Raw genomic sequence first — 26,032 nt, forward strand, 5'->3', positions numbered from 1 at the left:
AAGTAACTTAATAAATAAGCTTAAATTAAATTATACTTATATTTTATTAACTTATATAATATTTAAATATATTAAAAATATTTAATATTATAAAGCTTAAAATTACTTATATTTAATTATTAAAAATATTATTATATTTATATTTAGCATAATGCCTTAATATTATTAATAAAAGTATTAATCTTAAATAATAAATATTTTTATTAATAAATAATTTTTAAAGTTAATATAAATATTAAAGCTGCTTATATTATTAAAAAAGTTATAAAGAAAAACTTAATTTATTAAAAAGGTATAATAAGTATGCCTTTTTTTATTATTATTAATAGCTAAAGTTATTATAATGTTAATAGCTTTAAAATTAAAATCTTTAAAATTAATAAGAAATATATTAAACTTATTATTATTAACTTATTATTTAATATCTTTATATATATAAATATATATAGCTTTAATATATTATTAATCTATAAGTAAATAATTTATTAATTAACATTCCTCTTTATAATATATAAAATACTTCTTCTTTTTATATTATATATTATTATTATTATCTTTGCTAAGCTAATATCTATCATTATAATTATCTTTATAAAATTCTTTATTATAGCTATTATCTTTAAATTAATAAAATTAACTTAAGCAAAAATTTAATTAAAAGCTATTACTCTTAAAAGAATTAAGGATATTTTAAGCATTAATTATTATTATTATATTATTTATTAAAATAATATTACTTTTTAATATTTATAATAGCTAAATTATTATTATCTTAATTATTATAATTATTAATATAGCCTTATTTATAAGCTTATTAATTATTTTCTATAATTATATATTATAATATAAGGTTTTAAGCCTTTAATACTTTAATATATTATTATAAGATAAAGTAAAATTACTTAATATTTATTAATATTATTAAAATAATATAATAAAATTTAGGAATGCCTTATATTACTTATAAAATTATATTTTGCAAAAAGCCATTTTTATAAATAATATACTTAAGTGCTTTATAATAAAGCTGCATTTTATTAATAAGCATTTAAAGAATATCCACATAGCTTTTATTTAAATTTCTTTATTAAAAAAAAAAAAAAATTAAAGTATTTTAATTTATAAAATAATTATAATAATTATTATTTATATTAAATTAATTCTTAAGTTTCTTATATATTTAAATAAATAAGTCCTCTTAATTAATAACTTAAATATAATATATTTTTATTAATTCCTTAAGTATATATAAAAGAATTGCTTTAAATTATTAAAGCTATATTTATAAATTATTATAAGCCTTATAAAAAAAGGATTTTATTATTAAGAATATTATATAATATTTTAATAAATATTTTATTTTTATAATAATATTTATTTAAGTTAGCTATTATATTTAAATTAAGTAAAAAGTTTTTTATTTTTATTAAAGGTAAGAAAGTATAATAATTATATATTATATAAAAGTTATTAATTAAAAAAAGATTATTGCTTTTTTTTAATAAATTAAAAGGTTTTAAAGGGCTATTATTATCTTTGCTATTATTATTAAATAAGTTAAGTAGTTTAAGTAATTTAAAATTAAAAGAATTATTATTATTAAATAATTCCTTATCTTTTATTAAGGCATAATTAAAGTTAAGAATAATATAAATACTTAAATTATAGCTTTAAATTTAATTAATTTTAAATATAATATAATATTTTTACTTTTAATTTATTAATTATTTAAAATAATTTAATGCTTTAAGAATATATATTAATTTCTTTAGGGTATTTACTTTTTAAATATAAATACCCTTAACTTAAAAAATCTTCTTAATAATATATAGTAAGTCTTTATTAACTTATATAAATATTAACTTAATTTAACTATAAAAATTCTTAATAAATACTTTATATACCTTATTACTTAATATATATATTATGGCTTAAATTTAGCTTTAAATATAAGTATTTAAGTATTATTTATTATTAAGAAATCTTAAGAAATTTATTTATATTAAAAAATTAAATATTTTAATAATATTTTTAAGTATAAAAATATAATTTATTATAATTAATATTAATAAATTATTTTAGCTAATAATATTACTTATTATATTTATTATATTATTATTATTTCTTATTATTTTAATAAAGTAATAATAAGGGTATATTTAATTTAAAAAAGGGAATAGTAAAAAGGGGAAATAAATAATATTAAGGGAAAATAAAAAAGTTAAGAATTACTTTTATAATTTAGCTATTAAAAAATAAATTAATTCCTTTCTTTATATTTATTTATATAATAAAATATAAATAAATATATTATTAATAAAAATAAATATTAATTTAATTCTTTTAATTATAATTATTAAATTTAAAAGTTATTATTAAGGTTATTTAAGGTATAATAAATATATATATATTAAAGATAAGGGAGTTTGCTATAATTTCTTGCTATAATAATTATTTCTTTATATATTAAGTATTATTATTATTATAAACTATGTTATATAAATTTATAATATTAATAATATTAATTAATATAATTAAAAGATTATTTCTTTAAACTTTATTAATTTATAATTACCTTTATAATTATTAATTAATATTAATTAAGTTATATATTATAATATAATATTTAGTTAATATAATAATTAATTATTATTAATTATAAAAGAAAGGAAGGCAAAAGGCTTAACTATGCTAGCTATTTTATATGCAGCGTTAAGGCTGCTACTTACCGGGCATCTTAATAGGCTAAAGCTGCCTAATCCCAAACAGTCCTCCATATAAACAACACCCATTATTCCCATATAAGGTTTACTTAAATAATATTTAGTAATCCTAAACCCTTAATTAACTATCATTCTTTAATATAAAATAAATAGCATTTAATAATAAGCTTATAAAAATAATATAAGAATATTTTCTAAGCATTAATTTCTACCCTAAGCTAAGAAAATTAATTAAGTTAATGAATTTAATAAAATAATATTAAGCCTTCCTTATCTTTAATTTCTTTAATATAAAAAGAATGCTTTATAAATATAAAGAATTAAAAACTTAGTATATTATAGCCCTTATAATTTAACAACTTCTTAATTTTTAAGATATTATATTTTTATTTAAAGAACTTTTATATTATAATTATACCTTATTTATAAAATATTAATAATATAAATTAATAAAAAATTATAAATTTATTATTATACCTATTTATATACTTAATTATTAAATAATAATAATTTTTAATAAGATAAAGAATTATTGCTTATTATAAAATAATTTTATATTAAGAAATAAAAATAATAAAATAAATAAAAATGCTAAAGCACTTATTTATAAATATTTAATAGCTATTTTAAAAAATAAAATGTAAGATTTTAATAAAAGATTTATAATAAAATTAAAATAAATTAATAAAATATTTTATAAATAGTATATTATTAAATTTATTAAAAATTACTTTAAAGAAAATTAAGGAAAGAATAATTAAAAGATATAAAATTAAGCTAAGGCTTTTTTAATTAAAATTATATACCTTATAATACTTAAAGCTATTATTAACATTATTACTTAAATATTTATTATTTAATTAAAGCTTAATAAAATTAATAAAGCTATTTAAATACTTATATTAATTCCCTTTATTAAGATTAATAATATAAAAATAATTAAAGGAAGAAATAAGCTTTTATTATAAAGGGAAATTATTTAATAATAATTATTTAAATTATAATATATTAAAATTACTATTAATTATAAAAAAGGCATAAAGAAAATAATACTTTTAATATAAATTAATTTAATAACTTAATTTTAAATATTTAATATATAATAAAGTATAAACTTTTATATAACTTAAAACTTATTAAATAAAACTTTAATTAAATAAGCTTTTAGCTTAAATATTATATTATAAATATTTTAAAGCTAATAAAAAATATTTACTTTAATATATATAAAGATCTTTTTTATTTATTTATTTTAATAATAAATATAAATAAAACTTAAAATATATTAATTAACTTAAAATAATTAAAGTAATAATAAAACTTATTTAAGGATAATTTAAGAGGCTTATAAATAAGCTAGCTAAATAATTAAATATAAGGCATAAAACTTAAAAATAAAAGCTTTATAAAAAGCAAAAGTAAAAGTTAGCAAAGCTAATATATTATACTTAATATAATAATTAAAAAAAAGAATAAATTTATTTTTTATTTTATAAAAATATTTAAATCTTTAATAATTATATTAATGTTAGCTATTAAATTAAACTTTAATAGCTAAGAAAATATAATTAATAAATATATTATTAAGTAAATCTTAAAAATATTTAAAGCTTTTATAAAAAAATAAAAGTTATAATAAAATAAATAAGTAAAGAATTAAAAATAGCAATAATAATTAAGATTATAATAAAGTAAATTTTAAAACTTAAAGGCTTAATTAAAAATAATAAGATTTTATTTTAATAATCTTTATAATACTTATTATAAAATATTTAAAAAGAAATATATTAGTAAGTATAAGAAAATATATAAGAAATAATATTATATTAAATTTTAACTAGCTATAAAAAGCTAGCTTTTATATTTATTTTAAACATTTTTAAAGAAATTAATTCTTCTCTTTTCTTATATATTTAATGCTTTAATTAAGTTTTTTTTATTTTTAAGAATTTTTAAAATATTTATCTTTTCTCTTTCTTTAGCTCCCTTTTATTTCTATCTTCCTTCTTTATTACGTTAAAGCTCCTCCTTAAGTTATCCTTAAGAAGGTTTAGCAAAACCTATTCCCCATTGTTTAGGTAGCTTGTTTTCATTATAATAATAAAAATATTATTATAGCAGCAATTATAAAGGCAATGCATTATAAGCATTGCTAGCAAGGCATATAGGCCCTATGGTTATATATTAATTAAATAAGGCATGCAATGCCCTTAAATAGCCCTTACCAAGAACCCTTAAATTAAAGTTAATTAATGCCCATACTTATCATTTAACTGCACCTTAAAGTAACTGTTATAATTATTATAATCTTTAAAAAACATTTTAATTTATCTTTTAAAAACTTTTCTTTATTTAATTTTTAAATAAATCTTTAAAGTTAAAAAAAAGATTCTTTTTATAATTATATAATTTATTACGCTATATAACAGCGTTTTAACTTTTAAATAATAAAGTATTAAAATAAGAAATATTAAAATTATTAATATTATTAACATTAATATTATTTATTAATTTATTATAATAAGTGTTTAAAATATATACCTTTAGCTTATGCTTTTACTTAAATATTAAGTTATATTATTAATAAATAACGTTTTTATATTATATACTTCTAGCTTTGATAAATGATTTTATTATTATAATTTAGGGATTTATAAATGCTTATAAATAGTTGGCGTGGATAGCTGCACGTGTCGTATAAAGGGGCCATTTTTGACTTGGCAAGCAAAAGAGCGGATTATGGACCGGGAAACACGCCAACCGTGAGTCGCCTGTGGTTAGAGGCTGCAATAGCGGCAGGCAGTCTTGCATTCTCACCAAGAATCCTGTCCTTCCTCTTCGTGCAACACTCCCGGGCTTCTCGGCACGGTGTTGCCGATACTTAAGTAGAAGGCGGCGCCGCCTGTGTCTCACGGGAAGAGGTGATCCGAAGGAAGAGCAATGCAGAAAAAGCAAAACACACGACTCCTTGTCAGCAATGCTTAACCTCAGCTTGGTGCCCACACACCTGCGTAACACGGTCACCAAGGTGGTTCCGATGCTCTTCTTCCGCTTGCTCGATCCTTCGTGGAATCGTGGGTTTCGCCCCGCTGTCAGATTCAGTCCCCAGAGGATTAAATAACCGACTTCGCCAGAGTCGTATGGATTGTAACTCACCGAAGTGGCTGTCCAGGCTTCACCCTAATTCCCACCTGAGTCTAGATATGCTGAACTTGGAGGAAAGTCTACGCCGATTTTCAGTCAGAATCATTTCGGAGAATAATGTTCAGCGCAGTTCTCATGAGCTGCAGCTGTCCGCGACTATTCATTAGTCTCGGTCGCTATAGGAATATTAGAATAGGTTTCCCGCAATTTGAGGAAAAGCCGCCATAATAAGTGTCTGATTACATCTTTCTGAGAAGCACCATAGCCGTCTTGACGATGTATGCACTCCCATCTCTTGTAGTGCTTGCATGTATCGCTAGCGTCCAGGCAGAGACTTTTGACTATGTCATTGCAGGTGCCGGGACAGCTGGCCTCGTGATTGCCAACCGGCTTTCTGAGGACCCACGCGTCACAGTGGCCGTTGTTGAGGCTGGGGATGATGTTCGCAACGACCCCGTCGTTGCCTCGTTGAACTTCTCTTTCAGCGACTTCAACACTTCTATCAACTGGCAGTATACCTCCGTCCCCCAGGCGAACCTCGGCGACCGTGCGATGAGCTACCGCGCAGGAAAGGCAATCGGTGGGTCGAGCATTGTCAACGGTCTGTCACCCACTACATACACCCGCCTTGCATAAGAACACCCAAAGACTGACTTTTTCTTTCCACTGAAGGCTTCGTGGTCGTCCGAGGCGATAAGGCTCAATACGATGCATGGGAGGATCTGGGAAATAAAGGCTGGAATTGGGACACTGTATTCGCCTCCTTCAAGGCTGGCGAGCAATTCATTCCACCGACAGAAGCGCAGGTCGTAGCCGGGGCGACATACGACCCAAATGCTCATGGGACGAGCGGCCTTCTGACCATTAGCTTTCCCTTTGACTTGTCCAATAGCTCATACCACAGCAAGGCCACAGAGTCATGGAAGAAGCTAGGCTTGGAACCTATCAAGGACCTCAACAGTGGTCATAGCCACGGTACAGCTATGGCTCCATGCACAGCAGATAGGGACATCAGTGCTCGGGAGTCTTCTGCGACGGCGTACTACCAGCCTTTTGGCTCGAGGAAGAACCTGAAGATACTCAAGGGGACTGTCAGCAGAGTGACATGGGGACGAAACAGTGGCAACCTGGCCGTTGCTGACGGAGTTGAGTACCTCACTCCGACAGGGAAGCTTGTCAAAATCGGAGTCAGGAGAGATGCAATCATCTCTGCGAGTGTTTACAGAAGCCCCCTTATCCTTGAGTCGTCTGGAGTTGGCAACCCCAAGTGAGTTGGTCTGCGAGGACATGCGAGCGGGTGGGTAATGAGATTGACTGACCGCCACGGTGTAGGATTCTGAAAAAACTCGGCATCACGACCAAAGTCTCGCTCCCTGGGGTTGGTGAGTCCTTCCAGGATCACAATGCTATGGGCATGGCCTATGCCACGAAGGATGTAATCAACGGACGTCTCCCATTTGCGGTCATGGTGACGGCTGATGACGTTTTCGGCGACAACAAGTCGGCTATCGTCAAGTCCTCGCGAGCACAACTCGCCTCGTGGGCCAAGATTGCATCGAAGGCATCCGGCGGCGCTATCAGCGAGAAGGCGTTCCTCAAGAGATACCAGGTCCAGCATGACCTGATCTTCAGGGAAAATGTCACTATCGCTGAGATATTTCCCACCAACGGTGGGACCAACATCATCCAGCAATTCTGGGCCTCGCTGCCTTTCTCGTACGGGAGCATCCACCTTGGGGCTGCCAATAAGATCGACGAGCCCGTGATCGATCCAAAGCTAGCGACTTTTGACTTTGACGTCCAAACCATGGCTAGCCTGGCAAAACTTAGCCGCGAGGTATATCGCCTGCCACCGTTGAGCGGCCTTGTGACGGCTGAGTTGGTCCCGGGGGAGAGCACCTTGTCATTTGACGCTGCTGCACAATGGACAGCATATGTCAAGGGGAACAGTAAGTCAATGTAACCCATCCAGCTTTTCATTCTTTTGAAACAAGAAAGCGGGCCATTGGCACTGACACAATTTCATCACTTTGAGTGGCCAACGCCATGCATGCCATCGGAACCTGCGCCATGCTACCTCGAGACTTGGGCGGCGTCGTCGACGCGCGGGTCAAGGTGCACGGTACGAAGAACGTAAGGGTTGTTGACGCCTCCATAATCCCCATGCAGTTGAGCGGCCACACCATGGGTCCAGTGTATGCGGTTGCTGAAAGAGCTGCGGCTCTTATCAAAGAGGACTGGAAGTAAATCGAAGGCAGGTGGTTGAAATTCGATGTGGACGTTTCGTCCCTTGCCTTGGAGGACGGGCGGCTTGGTAGTATTCCCTCATGTCACGAGACACCTATATGTGACTGCACTGTTTTCCCAGACGGTTCTGGGCAATTTGGCCATTTGGTGCCTGGCTGTTATGCAGCATCATCTGGCGGCGTCTCACCTTGTACTTCTGTTACCTAGACATTCTCTATACGTACTAAATGCGTTGTTTCGTTGACAATCACAAGATTTATAGTGAGGCTTTTCAGGACTGTTTTCTGCAAGTTAATCTGCCAGTACACCATGTTCACTATGCATCCATGAGGACATGGCTCACGGGTTTTCGTCAAGGTTACAATGATAAATAGATAAAGAAATGCAATGTGAGTAAGAATGTGTCTAAGCTTGTAAGGGAAAGAGGCGTCCAATTTGATTACCAATGTGGACAGAAAATGTAAAGATATTAGGTGGCCGAATGTTGGGGCTGAGTGGCGGACAATAGCTGGGGTTCTGGACCGTAGTCGGATGATTCCCAATCGTCAAAGCGATCGCCCAGACATGCAGGTTTGAGACACGGGACTGGCTGCATGCCTTTGTAGGATTAGCTCGCAAAAGGACCGGCCGGCAGTACATCCATCTTCCTACCATTGATTACTTGTACTAAAGTACACGCACGCGGGCTCACGGCATGATTAATCTCGCCGACACGGTCCTGGCCTTTTGATTCTGCTAGCGGGGTGCGGACATGGCTTCCGCTTCGCTTATGAATCTCAACCGCTTCCATTGCTTATCAAAGACTGTGTTTATCAAAACGGTTCAAGCGAGGACTGTATTGACGTTCTAATGAGGCGAATCATTCATCTGTTCATCTGGGAGATCAAGACTTGTACCACAGGCTAAAGGGACTTGCTTCATAGTTCAAGAGACCTCGTCTTTGCTGTTTATAAGCCACCTGGAACGAAGTTCTGCACCAAAGAATCTTGAACTGCTCTGGGGAATGCTTTGATATTTCCAGCTGATCCGCTCTCCGACGCAGGCTTTATCGACTTCGCATTTCCGGCCAGCAATTACTACAAACAGTTCCAAGGTTATCATGTCAATTGCACTCGAAAACGGTGCGGCATCGGCGGCGTCGGAGGGTTCCTTGCTGGGGCTCATACGACGTCAGCTGGTGAAGCCAACGGACCTGCCGAAGGATTTGCGCCTCGATGGCCAGGTTGCCATAGTCACGGGCGGCAACGGGGGCTTGGGCTTCGAGGCGTCGCGCCATCTCCTTCGCCTAGGGCTCTCGCACCTCATCATAGGCGTGCGGTCCAAAGCGAGGGGTGACGACGCCGCCACGAGCCTTCGCAAGGAATTCCCATCGTCAAAGGTGTCTGTGTTGATCCTCGACATGGAATCATACGACTCGTGCCGCCGCTTTGCAGACCAGTGCGCTGGGCTGCCGCGGGTCGACATGGTGGTACTGAACGCCGGCGGCATGAGGACACCGTTCGCCACTGTGCCGGAGACAGGACACGAGGCCACCATGCAGGTCAATTACTTCTCGACCGCGCTTCTCTCCATCCTGCTCCTTCCGGTCCTCAAGGCGAAGAGAAACAACCACAGCGCCGATGGAAAGTCGCGGAATCCCCCTGTTCTCAGCATCGTGGGATCTGACATCATGTGGTCAACCAAGGTCGAGACCGTGGGGCCGATCCTGAAGCAATTTGACGAGTCCAAAGAATTCGCCCAGCCGCGCTGGTACGGCACGTCAAAAACGCTACTGGCGCTCTTTGTCTGGAGCCTATCCGAGCTGGTCAGCCCGGACGCGGTGGTCGTCAACCTCGTCAACCCGGGCATGACAGGCGGCACCAGCTTTTTCGACAGGGAGTCCTTCCTTGTGCGCAAGGTTGTCGCCGTAATGCAACTCCTGCTGGCCCGAAAGGCAGATGTAGCAGCGACGACGTACGTGGATGCAGTTGCCGCTCGGGGAAAAGACAGCCACGGGGCGGTTTTGAGCGACTGGACGGTCAAGCCGTTAGTCTTCCTCTCCGGCCCTCTGTGTTGCACTCATACTGATCAGAATAGGTACCCGAGCATCTGCTACACGCCAGAAGGCCTGGCATTTAGGGATCGTCTGTGGGAAGAGACAATGGAGGAGCTGAATTCGTATGGGGCATCCAAAATTGTCGCAGACCTTGATGCCAATCATTGAGTTGAATTTGACGGATCGGCTTTACTCGAACGCGATGGAATGCGATGTAGACATGCAGAGTCAAGCCCCTGATAATACGATTTTGTTCTTCCAGAAGTCTGAAGACTCGGAGCATATTGACTGTTCCCAGCTTACAAATCAATTCGAGGCCGTCCTAGGAAGTGAAACAAACTGACGATTCCGGCTTCACTGAAGTTCTCAGCATTAAACACAGGCACAGCATTGCTAGCATAATTGTGATGTAGGCATGATTGAATTCATCAGAAACACCACTACTTCGAACTATTGTCTTTATAATAACTAGGAGCAACGATTCACCAAAACCTGCATTAAAAGCATCACACGACTCCTCAAAACGCTGAATATGACACCCACTAGACGCCGCATATACGCCCGTCAATCCGAAAGGTTTCTCACCTCCGCGACTCGACAACACTCTGGCCCTCACCACCAGTGTCCACCCGCGTGTCCTGCGACGTCAGCAGGTACGCAAAGCCATACGCCTTGATGCGGCCGAACCACTTCAGCAGCGGCATGCGCCCGAGCCCCTCCGCCTCGCGCGTCGCGAGCGTCGCGCGCAGCTCCTCAGCGCGCAGCGAAATCGGGCTCTCGTAGTGACGGAAGCGCGCGCCCGCATCTGCAACCGTCGGTTCCAGTATCGCACCCTCGAGCCGGCCCGCGACGTCCTCGGCGGGAATGAAGTCGACCCGGCCGGACCAGCCGGTCATGTCGGGCATCTGCCCGGACGCGACGACCAGGCGGCCCAGCTCGGCCAGGAGCACTGCTTTGGCCCCCTCGTCCGCGGCAGACGGCGGCGGGGGCACGAAGCGGTAGATGGTGGACGGGACGCCCATCTCGCCCGCGGCGCGCTCGAGGATGCGCTCGCTGGCCCACTTGGACGCGGCGTAGCCGTCGTCGCCGTCCTCGGCGGGCACGCATTGCGCTGCGGACGCTGCAGCAGCACCAGAAGCAGTACATTCATGGCGGGGCAGCACGCCAGCCGTGGAGACGAAGTGGATGGGGATGCGGCGCGGTGCTGCGAGGCGCACCAGCTCGCGCGCCGGGCTGACGTTGGCCGGCCGCAGCAGGTGGTAGTTGTCGAAGAAGCCGCGGATAGCGCCTAGGTGCACAACGGCGTCGGCGCGGGCGGCGAGGTCGCGGAAAACAGGCTCGGGAAGCCCGAGGAGCTCCGAGGACAAGTCGCCGGTGTGGTAGTGGACCTTGGGGTGGCTCCAGGGCTCGGCATCGCGCACCTTGTCGGTACGGAGAGCGACGCAGTGGATTGCCTCGACGGCGTCGCTGGTTGCGAGGCGGGGGAGGAGGTGGCGGGCTGTGAAGCTTGTTGCGCCGGTAAACACGAGTGTCTTCTTTTCATCGTGCTGGTTTTGATTGCCGCCGACATCGACAGCCCTAAGGAAATCTGGCATGGTAGGAGGGCGCGTCTCAATTTCCCAGTCGATGAGGGCCCTGGTCTTAGCATTGTTTCCCGCACCCTCTTCTATGACCTGGGCCATGTCGCCGAGCGTGCTGGCACCCAAGAGTCGCACAAGGGGCACCACGGTGTTGAAGACCCTGCGGATCTGCGCCTGGAGACGGATTACCAGCAGCGAGTTGCCGCCCACGAGGAAGAAGTTGGTCGAGGACCCCATGCCGGACAGTAGCCCGAGCTGCTCCGCCTGGCTGCCGAGGACCCGCCTCCATATAAGCGCGAGCTGCGACTCGGCCTCGGTCAAGTCCTCGTTGGAAGAGCCATCTTCGTTTCCAGGCCTGATGCTGCTGCTATCAAGTTCCGGCAGAGCCATTTCCCGCACAGCCTTGCGGTCGACCTTGGCATGGTTGTTCATGGGAAGCTTGTCAACAGGCACGGCTGCCACAGGAACCATGTACTGGGGAAGGGGGAGCTGGCTCAAAAGTCGATCCAGGAAGGTCTTTACGTCGTCATTCTGCCGCTGCCGATGCTCCTGCGGTGCAAAGACCACGTGGGCAACGAGCAAATCGCTGTCACGCAGCGTGACAATGGCCTCGGAAAGCACACCGCCCGCTGCAGCAACGATGGAGCTCTCGATGTCGCGCAGCTCTATGCGCAGGCCACGCAGCTTGACCTGCGTGTCGCCTGCCATGCGGCTCTGGAACACCATGGCGCCGTCGTGGCGCAAAAAGCCCACGTCGCCCGTACGGTACATGCGCGTCCACCCACGGGCGATATCATCAGCCGTCGCGAATGGGTTGGGCACAAAGTGCTGGGCGGTCAGCTCGGCGTTGTTAAGATAGCCGAGAGACACGCCGGCCCCGCCGATGCACACCTCGCCGGGCATACCGATGGGCAGAGGTTGGAGGTGCTCGTCGACAATGTAGGTATGGTAGTTGGGGAGCGAGAAGCCGCAGGGGATGGTTCGGCCAAGGGCCAGCATAGCACCATGGTCTGTGTAGGGGATGGTCATCTTGTGCGACGAGATAGAGATCTCGGTCGGGCCATAGGAATTGTGGAAGCGAAGGTCCCGGAGCCCGAGGCTTGCAAGCCCGTCCGGCACGGAGCGGGGAAGCTGCTCGCCGCCGCCAAAGGCAAAGCGCCAGGCGGCGGCGCTGCGTAGGGAATCGCGGCCGTACTGCAGCCACATGAGGTACTCGGAGGGCGTCGCTTTAGTGTAGGTGACGGCATTGTCGGCGATCAGGGAGGCGACCTCAAGCGGATCGCCGCGCTTGTGGGCGGGCACGACGAGGACGCAGCCGCCGTTGACCAGCGCCGTGAGCATCTGGTCCGACGAGTGGTTGAAAGTCATGGCACTCTGCTGCAGCACGCACTCGGCGCCCAGCCCCCACGTCTTGGTGTAGCCCTCGATCTCGTTGCGTAGGCCTGCATGGGTCACCACGATGCCCTTGGGCGTGCCTGTCGACCCGCTCGTGTACAAAATGGCGGCTGGAGAGCCCGCTTGGGCATGATTGTCTCTCGCTGCTGACTCGTTCCCATCCTCCTCCTCCTGCTTCGTGTCCTTGCTAGCAGCGATGCTCAGGCTGGAAACGTCGATGACGGCCCCAACTCCCAGCTGTGGTGCGTCGTTCAGTGATGCAGAGTCGGAGAGCACAGCAGTGGCCTTGCAGTCCCTGGCGACGGCAGCCAGGCGTGTAATAGGATTGCGCAAGTCCAGCGGCACGTAAACGGCGCCAAGACGCATAATAGCGAGCATGGAACACGCCCAGTTCACCGAGGGCTGCTGAAAGACCAGCACGCGTGAGCCAGAACCAACGACGCCCGAGTCCAGGAGAGCCCTAGCGGTTCCCTCGATCCTCCGGCTCATGTCCGCGTATGTCAGAGACTCTCCATCCCCATCCGTCAGGGCCACCTTGTCCGCGTTGTCGGTTGCAATCTGATCGATGCGATGGGGCAGCGTTGCAGGCCAGTCTGAGACCATGTCGGAGCCTAGAAGGATAATCAGGCACTTGAATCTCCGATGCCCTACTTGTACCATGCAGACTGCGGGATGAACGGCAGCAGGGGGATGGACAGAATGGGGCTAGACTTACCGCGGCCGATGCTGGTGGCTTGTCGCAGCTGCGCGTCACCAAAGATGGGCGTGACATCGAGGGCCAGCGCCGGGTCCGCGGTGACGGTGTCGAGGAAGTGCATGTATGTGTCGAGCAGCAGCTTCGCCGCCGTGGTATCATACAGGCCCGTCTGCACCCGCAGCATGATGTAGACGCTGTCCGGGTTGTCCAGCACGTCGAGCGTGACATCGTAGGCTGTCCGTCCGGGGTGGACATCGCGGTAGGCCAGCTGCACGTTACCCCACTGCTGCTTCTCGTGCGTGCCCTGGCGGTAGTCGACAAAGGCCTGGAAGAAGGGGCTATGCGAGGACGAGCGTGCGATGTTGAGCTCCGACAGCAACACGTCAAAGGGCACGCGCGAGTTGCCCAGCGCCTGGTAAGCCGTGTTGCGAGCCTCGGCGACGGCGTCGGCAAAGATCTGGGCGGGCTGCCTCGTGAAGCGAAGAGCGAGGAGATTCAAGAAGAAACCGATGCTGCCCTTGATGCTCTCATCACTGCGGGCGGCGTCGGCGATTCCGATGGTCAGCTCCTGCGTGTCTGGGCCGGCCAGGCAGAAGAGCATGGCCTTGAAGGCGGCGAGATGGATGTGGAATGGCGTTGATCTCTGCGCCTTGGCCACGGCCTTGACACGCTCCAGCACCCTGGCGTCGAGCCAGCCGGCCACCTGGTGAGAGGCAAAGTCCTTCATGGCCACCCGGGCGCTAGTGCGGGCCATGGGGAGGAGTGGCAGCACGGGGGGCTGCTCACCGGGTGGGAACACCGCCCGCCAGTATTTGAGTTCGTCGGCCATGTCACCATTCTCGACGGCCCGGCGCTGTGCAGCCGAGATGTCTGGGTACTGCCGGGGCGGGGCACCGAGGGACTGGCCGTTGTAAGCCTTCTCCAGGTCAGAGAGAAAGACCTGGAAGCTGACGCCGTCCATGACGATGTGATGGTAGTTGACCAGCAGAACGTGATCGGACGGCGATATCTGGAGGAGAACCAGGCGCATCACGTCGCCATCCTCGAGATTGAAGACGTGCTGGCCCAGCTTCGCGAATTCCGCATCGACATGGGCGGCAGAGGCGACCTTCTTATGCTCGATGCGCAGCGAGGAACTAGGCAGGACCTTCTGGTACGCCTCGCCGGCGTCGGACTCGTCGGCCACGAAGCAAGTGCGCAGAGCCTCATGCCTCGTGGTGACGATGCGAGCGGCCCTCTCGAGGTCGCCAACGCGCAGGTTGCCAGTGACGTGGTATGAGAAGGTGACGTTGGGCGTTGTCTGGTCGTTCAGCAGGTGGCGCAAGAACCAGAATCGGGATTGAGCGAGAGAGATGCGCTCGCTCTTGAGGATCTTCTTCTTCTTGGGGGCGCTCGGGGAAGCGGTAGCTGTTGTCACAGAGGACAACACTGCCGACTTGAAGTACCCCGACCCTTTTGCTCCAGCGGCAGCAGCATGGCTTCCGTCAGGCGTGGCCATGGGCGTGACTTCAGCCGACAAGACGGATGCTCCTGTCGCAGGCGTCTCCAGGTCGGACACCGCACTGCCGTCGCCAGAAGTCGAGCTGGAGCTTGAGGCCGGACCAAGTCCCGACATTGGAGTGTCTATGCCCGCTGCCTCTACCTTGGTATCAGCAGGGGCAGGGACGGCATCATCCCTGGGCACTGCTGTGCGGCGAGGCTCGGATGTGGCAGGCCCCTTCGCCGCCGCGTTTCTTTCTTCTGCCTTGGTCTCGCCGACACCAGCGCCTGCAGGCTTCAGCTCCTGGGGAAGCTTCTCAACTGCCCTCTCACACAATTCCAACGCCGACGCGCCCCCCACGATCTTCAGCACTGGTATGTCAACTTTTGCCTCCTTGAGGAACCACGAGCGTACCTCCACCGCGACCAGCGAGTCGATGCCGAGCTCAACAAGCGGCGCGTCATGCACGATGGGCCCGTCCGACTCACCCAGCTGCAGCATGACGCGCAGTTTGGCCGACAGCGCGTCCAGTAGCACCTCAAGCGCTTCCTCCTTGCTCGACGCCCGTGGCAGGCGCTGGCTAACAGGGAGTGCGGCCGCCTTGCTGTCGCCGGTGCCGCCATCAGGTCCATTGTACGCCTGGGGCGCGCTCTCGGTGATGAGATGCGACAGCACGGCGTTGACGAACCACGGGCCCTTGATGTCCTCGTCGTCTCCAACCTCGCGGATTCCCGTGGTCACAGTGGCGTTGGGAACATGGTGTCTAGGACCATCTGCGGGAGCCTTTAGCTCCTCGGGACTCAGATGGCCCGCGTAGATGGCCTCGGCAAATGCCTGGCGCAGGTCGACCTCGGAGATGGGCGACAGGCTGAACCGCCTGAGCTGCTCCCTCACGGCATCCGACGCAGCCTCGATGTAGCCGATGCCCGCGACGCGCCCAATGTCGATGACCGATGCGGCCAGGCCCCTCGCGCGCCGCTGCCTGGCCAGCGTCTGTAGGTAGCCGTTGGCTGCGGCATAGTTCGCCTGGCCCGCATTGCCAACAACATACGCGACCGAGGACAAGAGCACGAAAAAGTCGAGGTCGTCATCGCCCAAGTACTCGTCCAGGTGACGCGACCCGTCGACCTTGGGGCCCAGCACCTTGCTCATAGCCTCCGCCGACATGTTGGAAAAGAGCACGTCCTCGAGCACCATGGCCCCATTGGCGACGCCGCCGATGGGCGGGCATGTCGCCCGGATCTCGTCCATGGTCGCCGCCAGCTGGTCCGTGTCCAGCACGTCCATAGACATCACCTTGACGAGTGTGCCCGACCCCCTGAACGAGCCGAGCCACCGCTGGTCGACGGCCGGCCGTCGGCTCGTCAGCACGACACACCCGGCCCCGTTGGACGCCATCCACTCGGCCAGCGACTGGCCCAGCTGTCCCGTCAGCCCGACGAGCACGTACGTCTTATCCCTGGAGAAGAGACTGCGTGCGTTCAGGGGGCGGACTTGCGTCTCTATGAACGAGCCATCTACGGGCCACCGGATACCGCTGGCTGCGTGCTTTTGGTGTCGGTGGCCGAGTCGAGTGCTCAAATGCTCGACTGGCACGACCAGCTCCAACGTGGACGGGGATGACTGTCGCGCTGCACCAGCGACGGCGTTGTGAAGCCGGGCGACCAGATCCCGTACGACGTCAGGCGGCAAAGGCACAGCAGGAGAAGAGACCTCGTGCCGGTAGAGGCCCGATGTTTTGATCTGTATGGCGCCAGCTGGCATAGCCTGGGCCACCCGCAGGCCCAGGTCGCGTTGTCCAAATGTCACGTCGACAAAGTGCGACGGCCCGACCAGGCGCAGGTGCTTGCGCAGGACGTGGAGGGGTGCGCGGGTGTCCACCTCCAGCCACGGCTGGGCCACTTTGCCGCCATGCTGCTGGGGCTGGTCCTGTCCGTTGCACGACAAGCTGACACGGATGTCCCTATTCGCGCTGTCTGCGCGGCGGAAAAGGGCCGCAGCAAGGACGTCATCTTTGCTGCGAGAAGCATGAAGCAAGATATGGCTGCCCGCTGGAACCTGTCCGACGATTGATTCGGCGAGGAGCTCGCTTGCGACTGCGACGAGCAGGCCGTCTGCGTCCAGCTCGCCTTCGGGCTGCAGAGGGGCGGTGACGCTTGCCAGTGGGATGACGGCGGAGGAGTTGTCTGCGGAGAGAAGAACCTGGATCTGGCCATCCTTCTCGCTCCTCCCGATGCCAAGGAACAAGAATGTGTCCGTGGCGACGTTGAGTGCCAGCAGACTCGAGCTCTGGACTCGGGTGAGAAGCACGTCGTTGTCGGCGGCATCGTGATTGGCCTTGGCTTGCCGTCGCCGGCCCGGCATCTGCTCCACCACCACGGGCAGCGCACCATCACCATTCTCATCACCTTCACCACCACTCGGGTCGCAGACCACGCTAATAACAGACTCGGGAACCGGTAGCGTCTTGGTCAGCAGGCGCCTGGACGAGTTGATCCGCGCGTTCTGACTGCTATTCTTGACCAGCCGCGGGATCTGCAGCCGCCCGCTTTCATCCAGGAAGGTCTCATACTCCCGCGACCAAAGAAACCCACAGTTGCGATGGATGGGCGTCGCCAGCACCGAAGGCGGAGCGTCCCACGCATCCAGGGCGCACTGCCGCATCACGTACTCGGCGATGGCCCTGGACGGTGTTCCATCGCCCTGGTGCTGGTGTTGTTGGTGCTGCTGATACTGCGACTTGAGACCCGCGATGTCGATGTGGTTGAAGGTGATGTGCGTTGACTCCTGCCTCAGCGTCCGGACAAACGCCATGCTGGCCATGTGGTACGGCTGCTCGAGCAGCGCACCCTTGGTCACCCACGTGACGGACCTGGACACCTCCAGCATGCGCTTGACGCCGTCCATGGTGGTGTCGGTGATGCCGGCGAATAGTGGCGCCTCCAGGTCGACCAGGTTGACAAAAGTGCTCGCCGGGTCCAGGTCTGCCGCCTCAGCTTCCGTTGGCAGCCCGTCGAGGACGGTCACCTCGCGGCAGAAACGCCCCAGGTGCTCCACCAGCTCCTCGCCGAGCTGCGACGTCTCGAGGGTCTGGTTGCCGAGAATCACGAGACTCTCGATCTCGACGCGAGCTGCTGCTGCAGCCGACGACGACACTGACGACAGGGAGGGCGGAACGGGAGACAGCGGCCGTCGCAAAAGGTTCACATTTTCATCAACAGCCTGCGAGACCATGATGGAAAGCGGCCACGACACGCCGTCGACCTGGGGCGTGATGGCGTCCACCCCGCCGAAACCAGCCTTGCGCAGCGCAGAATTCCACGCACCAGGCGTCATCAGCGGCGAGAATCTGCGTCCGTCGTCGACACCAAGCCACCAGCCTGGCACGCTGCCCACGACGTTGTGATAGCGGACGGGCGCTTGGCCCGTGATCTCGAGCAGCATCAGGTAGCCACCCGGCCGCAGCAGCCTGCGGGTGTTTTCAAGAGTCCTCGCCATTGACCCGGTAGCATGTAACACGTTCGACGCAAGGACGATATCGTATGAGTGCGGCTCGAAGCCCTGGCTTTCGGGGGATTTCTCGGCGTCCAGCACCTTGAAGGCCATCTTGCCGCCATGGTGTTTCGCGAACAGCTCCTCCGCTCTTGGGAAGAAGCCGACCGACACGTCCGTGTATGTGTACGACGAGAAGTTGTCCCCAATGGCGTCGAGGACCGCCCTGGTGGCGCCACCCGTGCCGGCGCCCACCTCGAGGATGCGTGCGTGCGGGTACCGCTGCGTCACCTGCTTCACCATGCGCGCCAGGAAGAGGTTGTAGCGCTCAAAGCCGAGGCCCTTCTGGTACCACGTGTCGAGCATGTTATCCGCCAGCATGTGCTCCAGGATCGTCGTCTCGCCGCGGACCGCCGCCGGAAGGTTCTCGCCCACGGCGTGCAGCAGCTTCACGTCGATGGACTGGTCGCGGTGCTTGCTGATCAGCGCCTGGATGTCCTCGGGGCTGTCACGCGACCACTCCTTCTTGAGCGTCGGGTGCTGGCCCTTGGACGCCTTGCCCAGCATCGCGCTTACCCACGCGCCCAGATGAGCCCAGTGCGGCTGCTGCTCGTTGGCCAGCCAGGCGGCGTCGCTGAGCTCCAGCTTCCACTTGCGCAGATAGTAAAAGGATATGCGCTCGCACGCAGTCGCCAGCTCCTTTTCAACCGCCGAGGGCCGCAACTCGCCCATGGCGGCCGCCCCGTCGGGCAGGTACGGCGAGAGCTCCGTGTGGGTGAACATGACGCGGTCGTCGGCCGCCGTGGCCGGCGCGAAGGGCTTGATGGCCAGGCCTTCGATCTGGACCATACCTTGCTGCCCCTCCCGGCTGAAGATGTCGATGTTGCCCGAGAAGTGCGGGGACTCGGCATCCAGCGTCGCGCACACAAGCAGCTGACAGCCGGTCAGGGGCTGCGCCGCGCATACCAAGGGGTTGACGCGAATGACACCGATCGAGGTCGGCACGGAGAGCGACCAGAGGCGTCCGTCCCCGGGCGCAGAGTGCGCGAGGATGGACGACTGGAAGGCCACGTCCAGCGTGCTCGGGTGGACCAAGTAGCCCGACTGGTCGGCGTCCGTGTACGGGTACGCGTCGACGATCACCGACGACTGGTTGAGCCGGCGCTTCATGGCCGACATGGTCCTGAACGGGCCGTGGTAGCCGTACCCGAGCTCTGCGAGGGTCGAGTAGAATCGGTCGGCGTCAAAGGTCGCCATGTTGTAGTCCTCCGCAACCGTGCACGACAGCGCCGAGACGTCGGGGTCGCCGAGCACGACCTTGACAGACCCCCGGGCCATGAGCTCCATCTCCTGATCTGACCCGCTGGTGACGACCGGTGTCGAGTAGCAGGCAAACTGGGCTGTAACGGCCCCGTTGTGGTCATGCTGGGCTGCAGTGAGCGCCACGAGGGTCTCGACACCATTGCTGTCCCCTTCTTCGAATGTGATGGCCCGGGGAATGGTGAGGTCATACAGCTCAAACAGCTGGACGGGCCTGTGGCCCGCTAGTCTCTTGGACGCCTCCAGCGCCATGGCCACGTATCCGGCGGCAGGGAAGACAGTCTGCCCTTGCAGTTGGTGACCGTTGAGCCACGGCATCTCGGACGGCTTGAGCACGTTCGCCCAGCGCATATCGTGCGCATTGGAGTCTGGGGACTCGAACCCGAGAATCTCGTGGGGGCCCGTCTTGCGGTGGCGCATTCGCCGCGATATACGAGACTCAGTCCAGTGGGTTCTTGCGTGGTTCCATTGGTACTTCGGCAGGCCCACGACCAGCTTCGGCTGGTAACGCACGTTGCTATTGCCACGGCCAGTGGCGAGTCTGTCGAGGGACTGGAAATCCACCAGCTTTGGATACAGAGTCCACACAAAACCCAAGGCATCACCCAGTGCCTCAACATCGTTTGTACCACGGCTCAGAACACCCGTGTATGGTATGGGCGCTGTTCGAACCTCAGCAATGTTCTGCACGGCAGGGCCCTTGAGGGCAGGGTGAGGGCCAATTTCGACGGCAAGGCTGATGTTTTCGTGCTGAGCAACGGCGTGCTTGACGGCGTCGGAGAACAGTACCGCATTGCACATGTTATCTCTCCAGTACACGTCTTGCAAATCATCAGACGGCCCCATGGGCTCATCCAGGGCGGTCACACTCGAGTACCATGCTGGCGCGTCGGCTGGCCGGTCTTTGATGACTCTGACACCACAGTTCCTCAGGGCCTGCACGTACAGCTCACCGCAGGGCATCATATGGTGCGAGTGGTAGGCCGTGTCAACCTTGAGGAACCTCGCAAACTTCTTCTCCTCGTCCAGTACCTTCTTCACGTGCACGATAGCGTCGGCGTCCCCCGACAATGTAACGCTCGCAGGAGAGTTGTGAGCGGCAATGGCCACGCGGCCCCTGAAAGCCCGCAGCCTGAGCAGCGCCTGGGCATCCTCCCACGAGGTGCCAGCCGCCAGCATAGCACCCTTCTGGCCACTTCTGGCATTACCGGCGACACGGGCATAGAGACCACGATAGTAAGCGACGCGCAGGGCATCCGTGGCGGAGAGAAAGCCGGCGGCATATGCCGCGCCGATCTCCCCGGACGAGTGGCCAACGACGGCCTTGAAGTTGATGCCGGCTGCTCGCAGCAGGTCAACTAGCAGGATCTGGACGGCGGTGCAGACGGGCTGTGACAGTGCCGCCTCGTTGATGCGCGACGGGCGTGCACCAGTGTCGCCTCCAGCCCCAGCAAGCATTTCATCCATGAGACTCCATGTTGGGCGATGATCAGGAGGAAGGGAGGCGAGGCAGGCCTCTAGAGCCTCGACCCTATTGCGGCAGAACGCAGACGAGGTGATGAGCTTGCTGCCCATGGCGGGCCACTGCGCTCCCTGTCCTGTGAAGATACCGAGGAGCGCAGCGGGAGACGCTGTTTTGGCACTGGAGCGGGTTCCGATGGCGCGACCCACGTTTTTCGCGACATCGGTGAGCTTTTCATCTATCTTCAACACCAGATCCTCGAGGGTCACCGCCGAAAAAGCTGCCTTGTAAGGCAGCTGGCTCCTCCGGGAGTGCAATGTCCACGCCAGGTCCGTTGTGTTGATGCCATCGCCACACGCTTTCAGGTGGTCAGAATAGGCCTTGAGCTGCGATACCAGCGAACCTTCTGACGCGGCTGAGAATACGAATGGCGACAAGCTGAAAGACGGGGCTGGAGACGGGCCAGCGCGAGGCTGGTACTCCTCCAGAATTGCGTGGGCGTTGGCGCCGCCGAAGCCGAAGCTGTTGACGCTGACACGCCTAGGGACACCCTCGGGCAGCTTGGGCCACGGGGCCAGCTGCGTAGGCACGTGCAGACCTTTGTAGAAGGGCTCGACGCGTGGGTTCAGGCTGTTGAACAGCAGGTTGGGGGCGATGAAGCCCTGCTGGATCATGGCTGAGCCCTTGAGCACGCCCGCCAGGCCCGCTGCACCCTCCAAGTGGCCAATGATGGTCTTGACCGAGCCCACGTACAGTGGGGTCTCGGTGCTGGAAATGTGCCTCCCAAATGTGTTATATATGGCCGCCGCCTCCTTCGGATCTCCAGCCTGCGTGCCCGTGCCGTGTGCCTCGAAGAACTGCGGCCGGTCGCGGGCGTCGCCGGCCGGGTCAAGCCCGGCTTTCGCATATGTCTCCCGGATGAGCGCTGCCTGTGCGTCTGTGCTGGGGACCGTGAGGCCGTTGGAGAAGCCGTCTTGGTTTGCGCCTGTCTCACGGATTACGCACTCGACGTGGTCGCCATCGGCGATGGCGTCGCTAAGTAGCTTCAACACCACAACCGCTACGCCCTCGCCTCGGGCGTATCCGTCTGCATCAACGTCCCACATGCGTGACCGGCCGGTCGGGGAGAGCATCTTCAGTTTGCTCTCATTGATGTACATCTCTGGGTTAAGGATTACCTGCGTGCCGGCTGCCACCGCAGTGCGTGACTCCCTGATGCGGATCGACTTGACGCACTCATGCACGGCGATCAGACTAGACGAGCACGCAGTGTCAATGGTCATGCTCGGACCATGCCAGTCAAAGAAGTATGATACCCGATTCGAGATGACAGCCCGGTTCGTACCTGTCGCGAAGTAGGTCGGCATGGTATTGTGGTCTCGTGTAAGGGTCTCATTGTAGTCCGCAGTCATGGTGCCGGCGTACACGGCGGTATCAGAGCCGCGAAGGGCATCGAGAGACTGGCCGCCCGCCTCGAGGGCCTCGTACACTGTTTCCAGGAGCAGGCGCTGTTGCGGGTCGATGGAGTCGGCCTCGTTAGGGCTGATGTTGAAGAAGGCTGCGTCGAAAACGCGCACGTCTTCCTCCAACAGGTAGGACTGTCGGACATTGGTTGTGCCATGGTGGCTGCCATCCGGGTGATAGAATGTCGTTGTGTCGAAGCGATCCGATGGGATATCGGTGCAAACGTCACGGGGTTCCTTGAGGAGCTTCCACAAGGCCGAGGGGGAGGCCGCGCCGCCGGGGAAGCGACATGCGCTCCCTACGATGGCAATAGGCTCTTGGGACTGTTTGGGACTCATTTTGATGCTGGGTCGAGGAATTGGCCCTATTCGTTGAGCGCTTATCTCTAGGGACGAAGAAAGGGGCAGCATGTATGTTTTTCAACCAAGTCTCCTCGTCGATTTAGATAGTAGAGCCACACGAGTCCTGAATGTTCCAGACTCTAAAGCTTCAACAGGACCACTACAGCATTTTCTACTTTCTGGTAAGCATGCAACTCTTCCACCGCTGGCGTCTTGGGCGTGTGAATATTCGCCACTCGCCGGCCTTCCCTAACTGCCCCGAGGAGTACGATATTCGCCGAGTCTAGATGTATCCCAAATGGCCGGTCCTGCCCATCAAAGCCGGTTTCAAAGAGCTGATTGTATCATTGGCAGTGGTTGGTCTGCCTGGCCATCTGGCCTCGACAGTCAGCCCTATGGCATTTTCTCGGATGCGAATGTGCATTCCTGCATGGCGGCTCCAGCCTCACCCAACCGCCGAAGGCCTGGGCCCGAATTTTCATCGGCGAATAATCCTTACGCCCACCTACCGTACTTGCCGGATAAGCAGGATGGGGCGCAGGACGAATGTTCAGGCTGCCTCTCTCATCTTGTCTCCTAAACGCAAGCGTCTGGAGCTGAGGGTGGGCCATCCTTTCCTTGCATTCGGAGTACCAAAGACGTCCTAATCTGTAGTATGTTCCGTCGTCATTCCACGTCGTAAGATGACTGAGCCGCTCACCGAACGACGTCTATCTCGTTTCTTGAGTTCTTGCGCTCTGGCTTCGCAAAATGTGGTATCTCTGTTCCACAAATTCCCCCCCACATCAATTAAGAATAATGCGGAAGATGTTGGAAAACGAATAATATTCTAGCTTTCTTCGCGCCTCAGCCATTATGTGTCTTTGAGGGGTCCGCCCTGTAAGCTCAAGCACCAACGCAGCCTTGTGCCCAAGGGAAAGAGATCAATCAAGCGCACAAGACTGTCCACATTCAAATTTTGACTGCAGAATGTTATATCTGATAGACCTATAGTATCTAATTTGCCCACTACCTTTTGCCGTTCGACATTCCTTACTCGATTTTGTAGTTGCTGGTGGGTCGGATTCCAAGACCGCTCTTCTCATAGGCCATGTCCAGCATCTTCATCTGGAGGATCGAGTCTTCTCTGCTGACCCAGTACCTGGTGTCTCGGCCCTTGACACGGTTCACGAACTCGTCCAGCTGGTACTTGAACGACATCCATGTGTCCTCGCCAGGGAGATGTGCGAACTCGCCGCCCGCTTGTCTGAAAGTGTAGGCCTTGTGCGACCTGGTCTCTGTCCACTTCCTGATCAACTTGCCATCCTCCTTGCTGCGGATCTCAAACACCTCTCTCACATCGATCCGGTGCCAGAATATGGCGTGGATCCACCCGTTCACCGTAACCTCTCGGGTCACCAGCTTCTCCTGAGAGCTGGGCAGCGTCTCGTCATGGACGGGGATCTGCCTGTGGGTAACGGTCGCCCAGGACGGCTTCCAAATTGCGGGTCCCTGCAGCGTGCTGTGCGCTTCGCCAATGCCCCCGCCCGGAAACCTGAACTTGGCCTTGAAGCTGTAGTCGCAGTCGTGGTGGACGCCGTCCGTGTAGGCCTCGGCCTCGCAGCTCAGGCACTCCTCCGGCTCTGCGGCGAAGATCAAGCGAAGTGCGGCGAAATTGTAGGTGCCCATTCCCATCATGGTGCCTCCCCCGAGGTTGTAGTTGAAGTGGATGTGGTTCATGTCGACCATCCAGAACGGGATCATGGAGAAGGTATCGACGTGCACGACGTCGGCGGGGCTGATGAGAGACCGGAACACAGACCACACCGGATGGAACCGGTAGTGAAAAGCTTCCAAGATGACGGGGGCGTCTGGCTTGCTGAACTCGGGCAGATTGAAGAGCTTTTCGGCTTCGATCGAGTTGTTCACCGAGGGCTTTTCGAGGAGAACGTGTTTTCCAGCCTTGACGGCCTTGACAGCCCATTCAAAGTGCAGGGCATTGGGCAAGGGAACCAGAACGCAGTCAATGTTAGGGTCGTCGAGGATTTCTATATCAGACGGAAGCAGTTAGGGTGCGTTGAATTCATAGTCATCAGCGGACAGCGGTGTGAACCATGAAGAATCTGGAGCTCACCCTGGTATGTGTCTCTGACCTCTGGGATGCCATGCTGTTTTGCGAACTCCTCGGCCCTCTTACGGTCTCGAGCAGAGATGGACTGTACTGTGACTTCCGGGTGTAGCTTTGCGGGATTGATCAGGGTCCACCCACTAAAGTTCGCGAATTGATACGAATATTAGCTGCAATCACGACACAACGAGCTCTGAGGCGACTTCCGACCTACGCCGAGTTGGCGGCACCCAAAATGCCGAATTTGAGCGCATCGCCACGCTTTGGCTCTGTTTGGCGGGCATTAAGCGCAAAGTAGACACGGTCAAGTGGGGTCCAGGACATGATGATGGCTAAGTCGTGGCGGACCAGGCCTTACAGCAATGGGAGCTGGAGAGTCGAGAGACAACCAGGTCAAGTTCGACACTCCGTACGAGGGCGAGGGACGACCAGGTGAGTGAGCATTTTTACCTCACATCAATTAATCCCATCGTCACGGTATAGATACTGACTACCTCTTCCCTGGGTCTTCGGTCATTTGGAGCTCCATACGAAAAGGATGGACG

At 49.7% G+C, this 26,032-nt stretch overlaps 4 protein-coding genes across 4 annotated transcripts; 2 read left to right on the top strand and 2 right to left on the bottom strand.

Annotated features, from left to right (window-relative positions):
- Positions 1-5,700: 5,700 nt before the first annotated feature.
- On the top strand, positions 5,701-8,114 carry INS49_006592 (uncharacterized protein; the record flags this gene model as incomplete). Its single annotated transcript, XM_043167363.1, has 5 exons — positions 5,701-5,797; positions 6,223-6,468; positions 6,540-7,134; positions 7,200-7,816; positions 7,903-8,114. The coding sequence occupies 5 exons, from the start codon at positions 5,701-5,703 to the stop codon at positions 8,112-8,114; spliced, it is 1,767 nt and encodes a 588-aa protein (XP_043028507.1).
- Positions 8,115-9,213: 1,099 nt separating this feature from the next.
- Positions 9,214-10,317, top strand: INS49_006593 (uncharacterized protein; the record flags this gene model as incomplete). Its single annotated transcript, XM_043167364.1, has 2 exons — positions 9,214-10,139; positions 10,191-10,317. 2 exons carry the CDS (start codon positions 9,214-9,216, stop codon positions 10,315-10,317), a joined length of 1,053 nt encoding a protein of 350 aa, XP_043028508.1.
- A 413-nt stretch (positions 10,318-10,730) lies between these two features.
- Positions 10,731-23,377, bottom strand: INS49_006594 (uncharacterized protein; the record flags this gene model as incomplete). Its single annotated transcript, XM_043167365.1, has 2 exons — positions 10,731-13,735; positions 13,840-23,377. The coding sequence occupies 2 exons, from the start codon at positions 23,375-23,377 to the stop codon at positions 10,731-10,733; spliced, it is 12,543 nt and encodes a 4,180-aa protein (XP_043028509.1).
- A 1,035-nt stretch (positions 23,378-24,412) lies between these two features.
- INS49_006595 (uncharacterized protein) lies at positions 24,413-25,811 on the bottom strand (the record flags this gene model as incomplete). Its single annotated transcript, XM_043167366.1, has 3 exons — positions 24,413-25,407; positions 25,494-25,627; positions 25,702-25,811. The coding sequence occupies 3 exons, from the start codon at positions 25,809-25,811 to the stop codon at positions 24,413-24,415; spliced, it is 1,239 nt and encodes a 412-aa protein (XP_043028510.1).
- Positions 25,812-26,032: the final 221 nt, after the last annotated feature.

The sequence above is a fragment of the Diaporthe citri genome (genome assembly GCF_014595645.1).
Source record: "Diaporthe citri strain NFHF-8-4 chromosome Unknown scaffold_2, whole genome shotgun sequence".
NCBI lineage: Eukaryota > Fungi > Ascomycota > Sordariomycetes > Diaporthales > Diaporthaceae > Diaporthe > Diaporthe citri.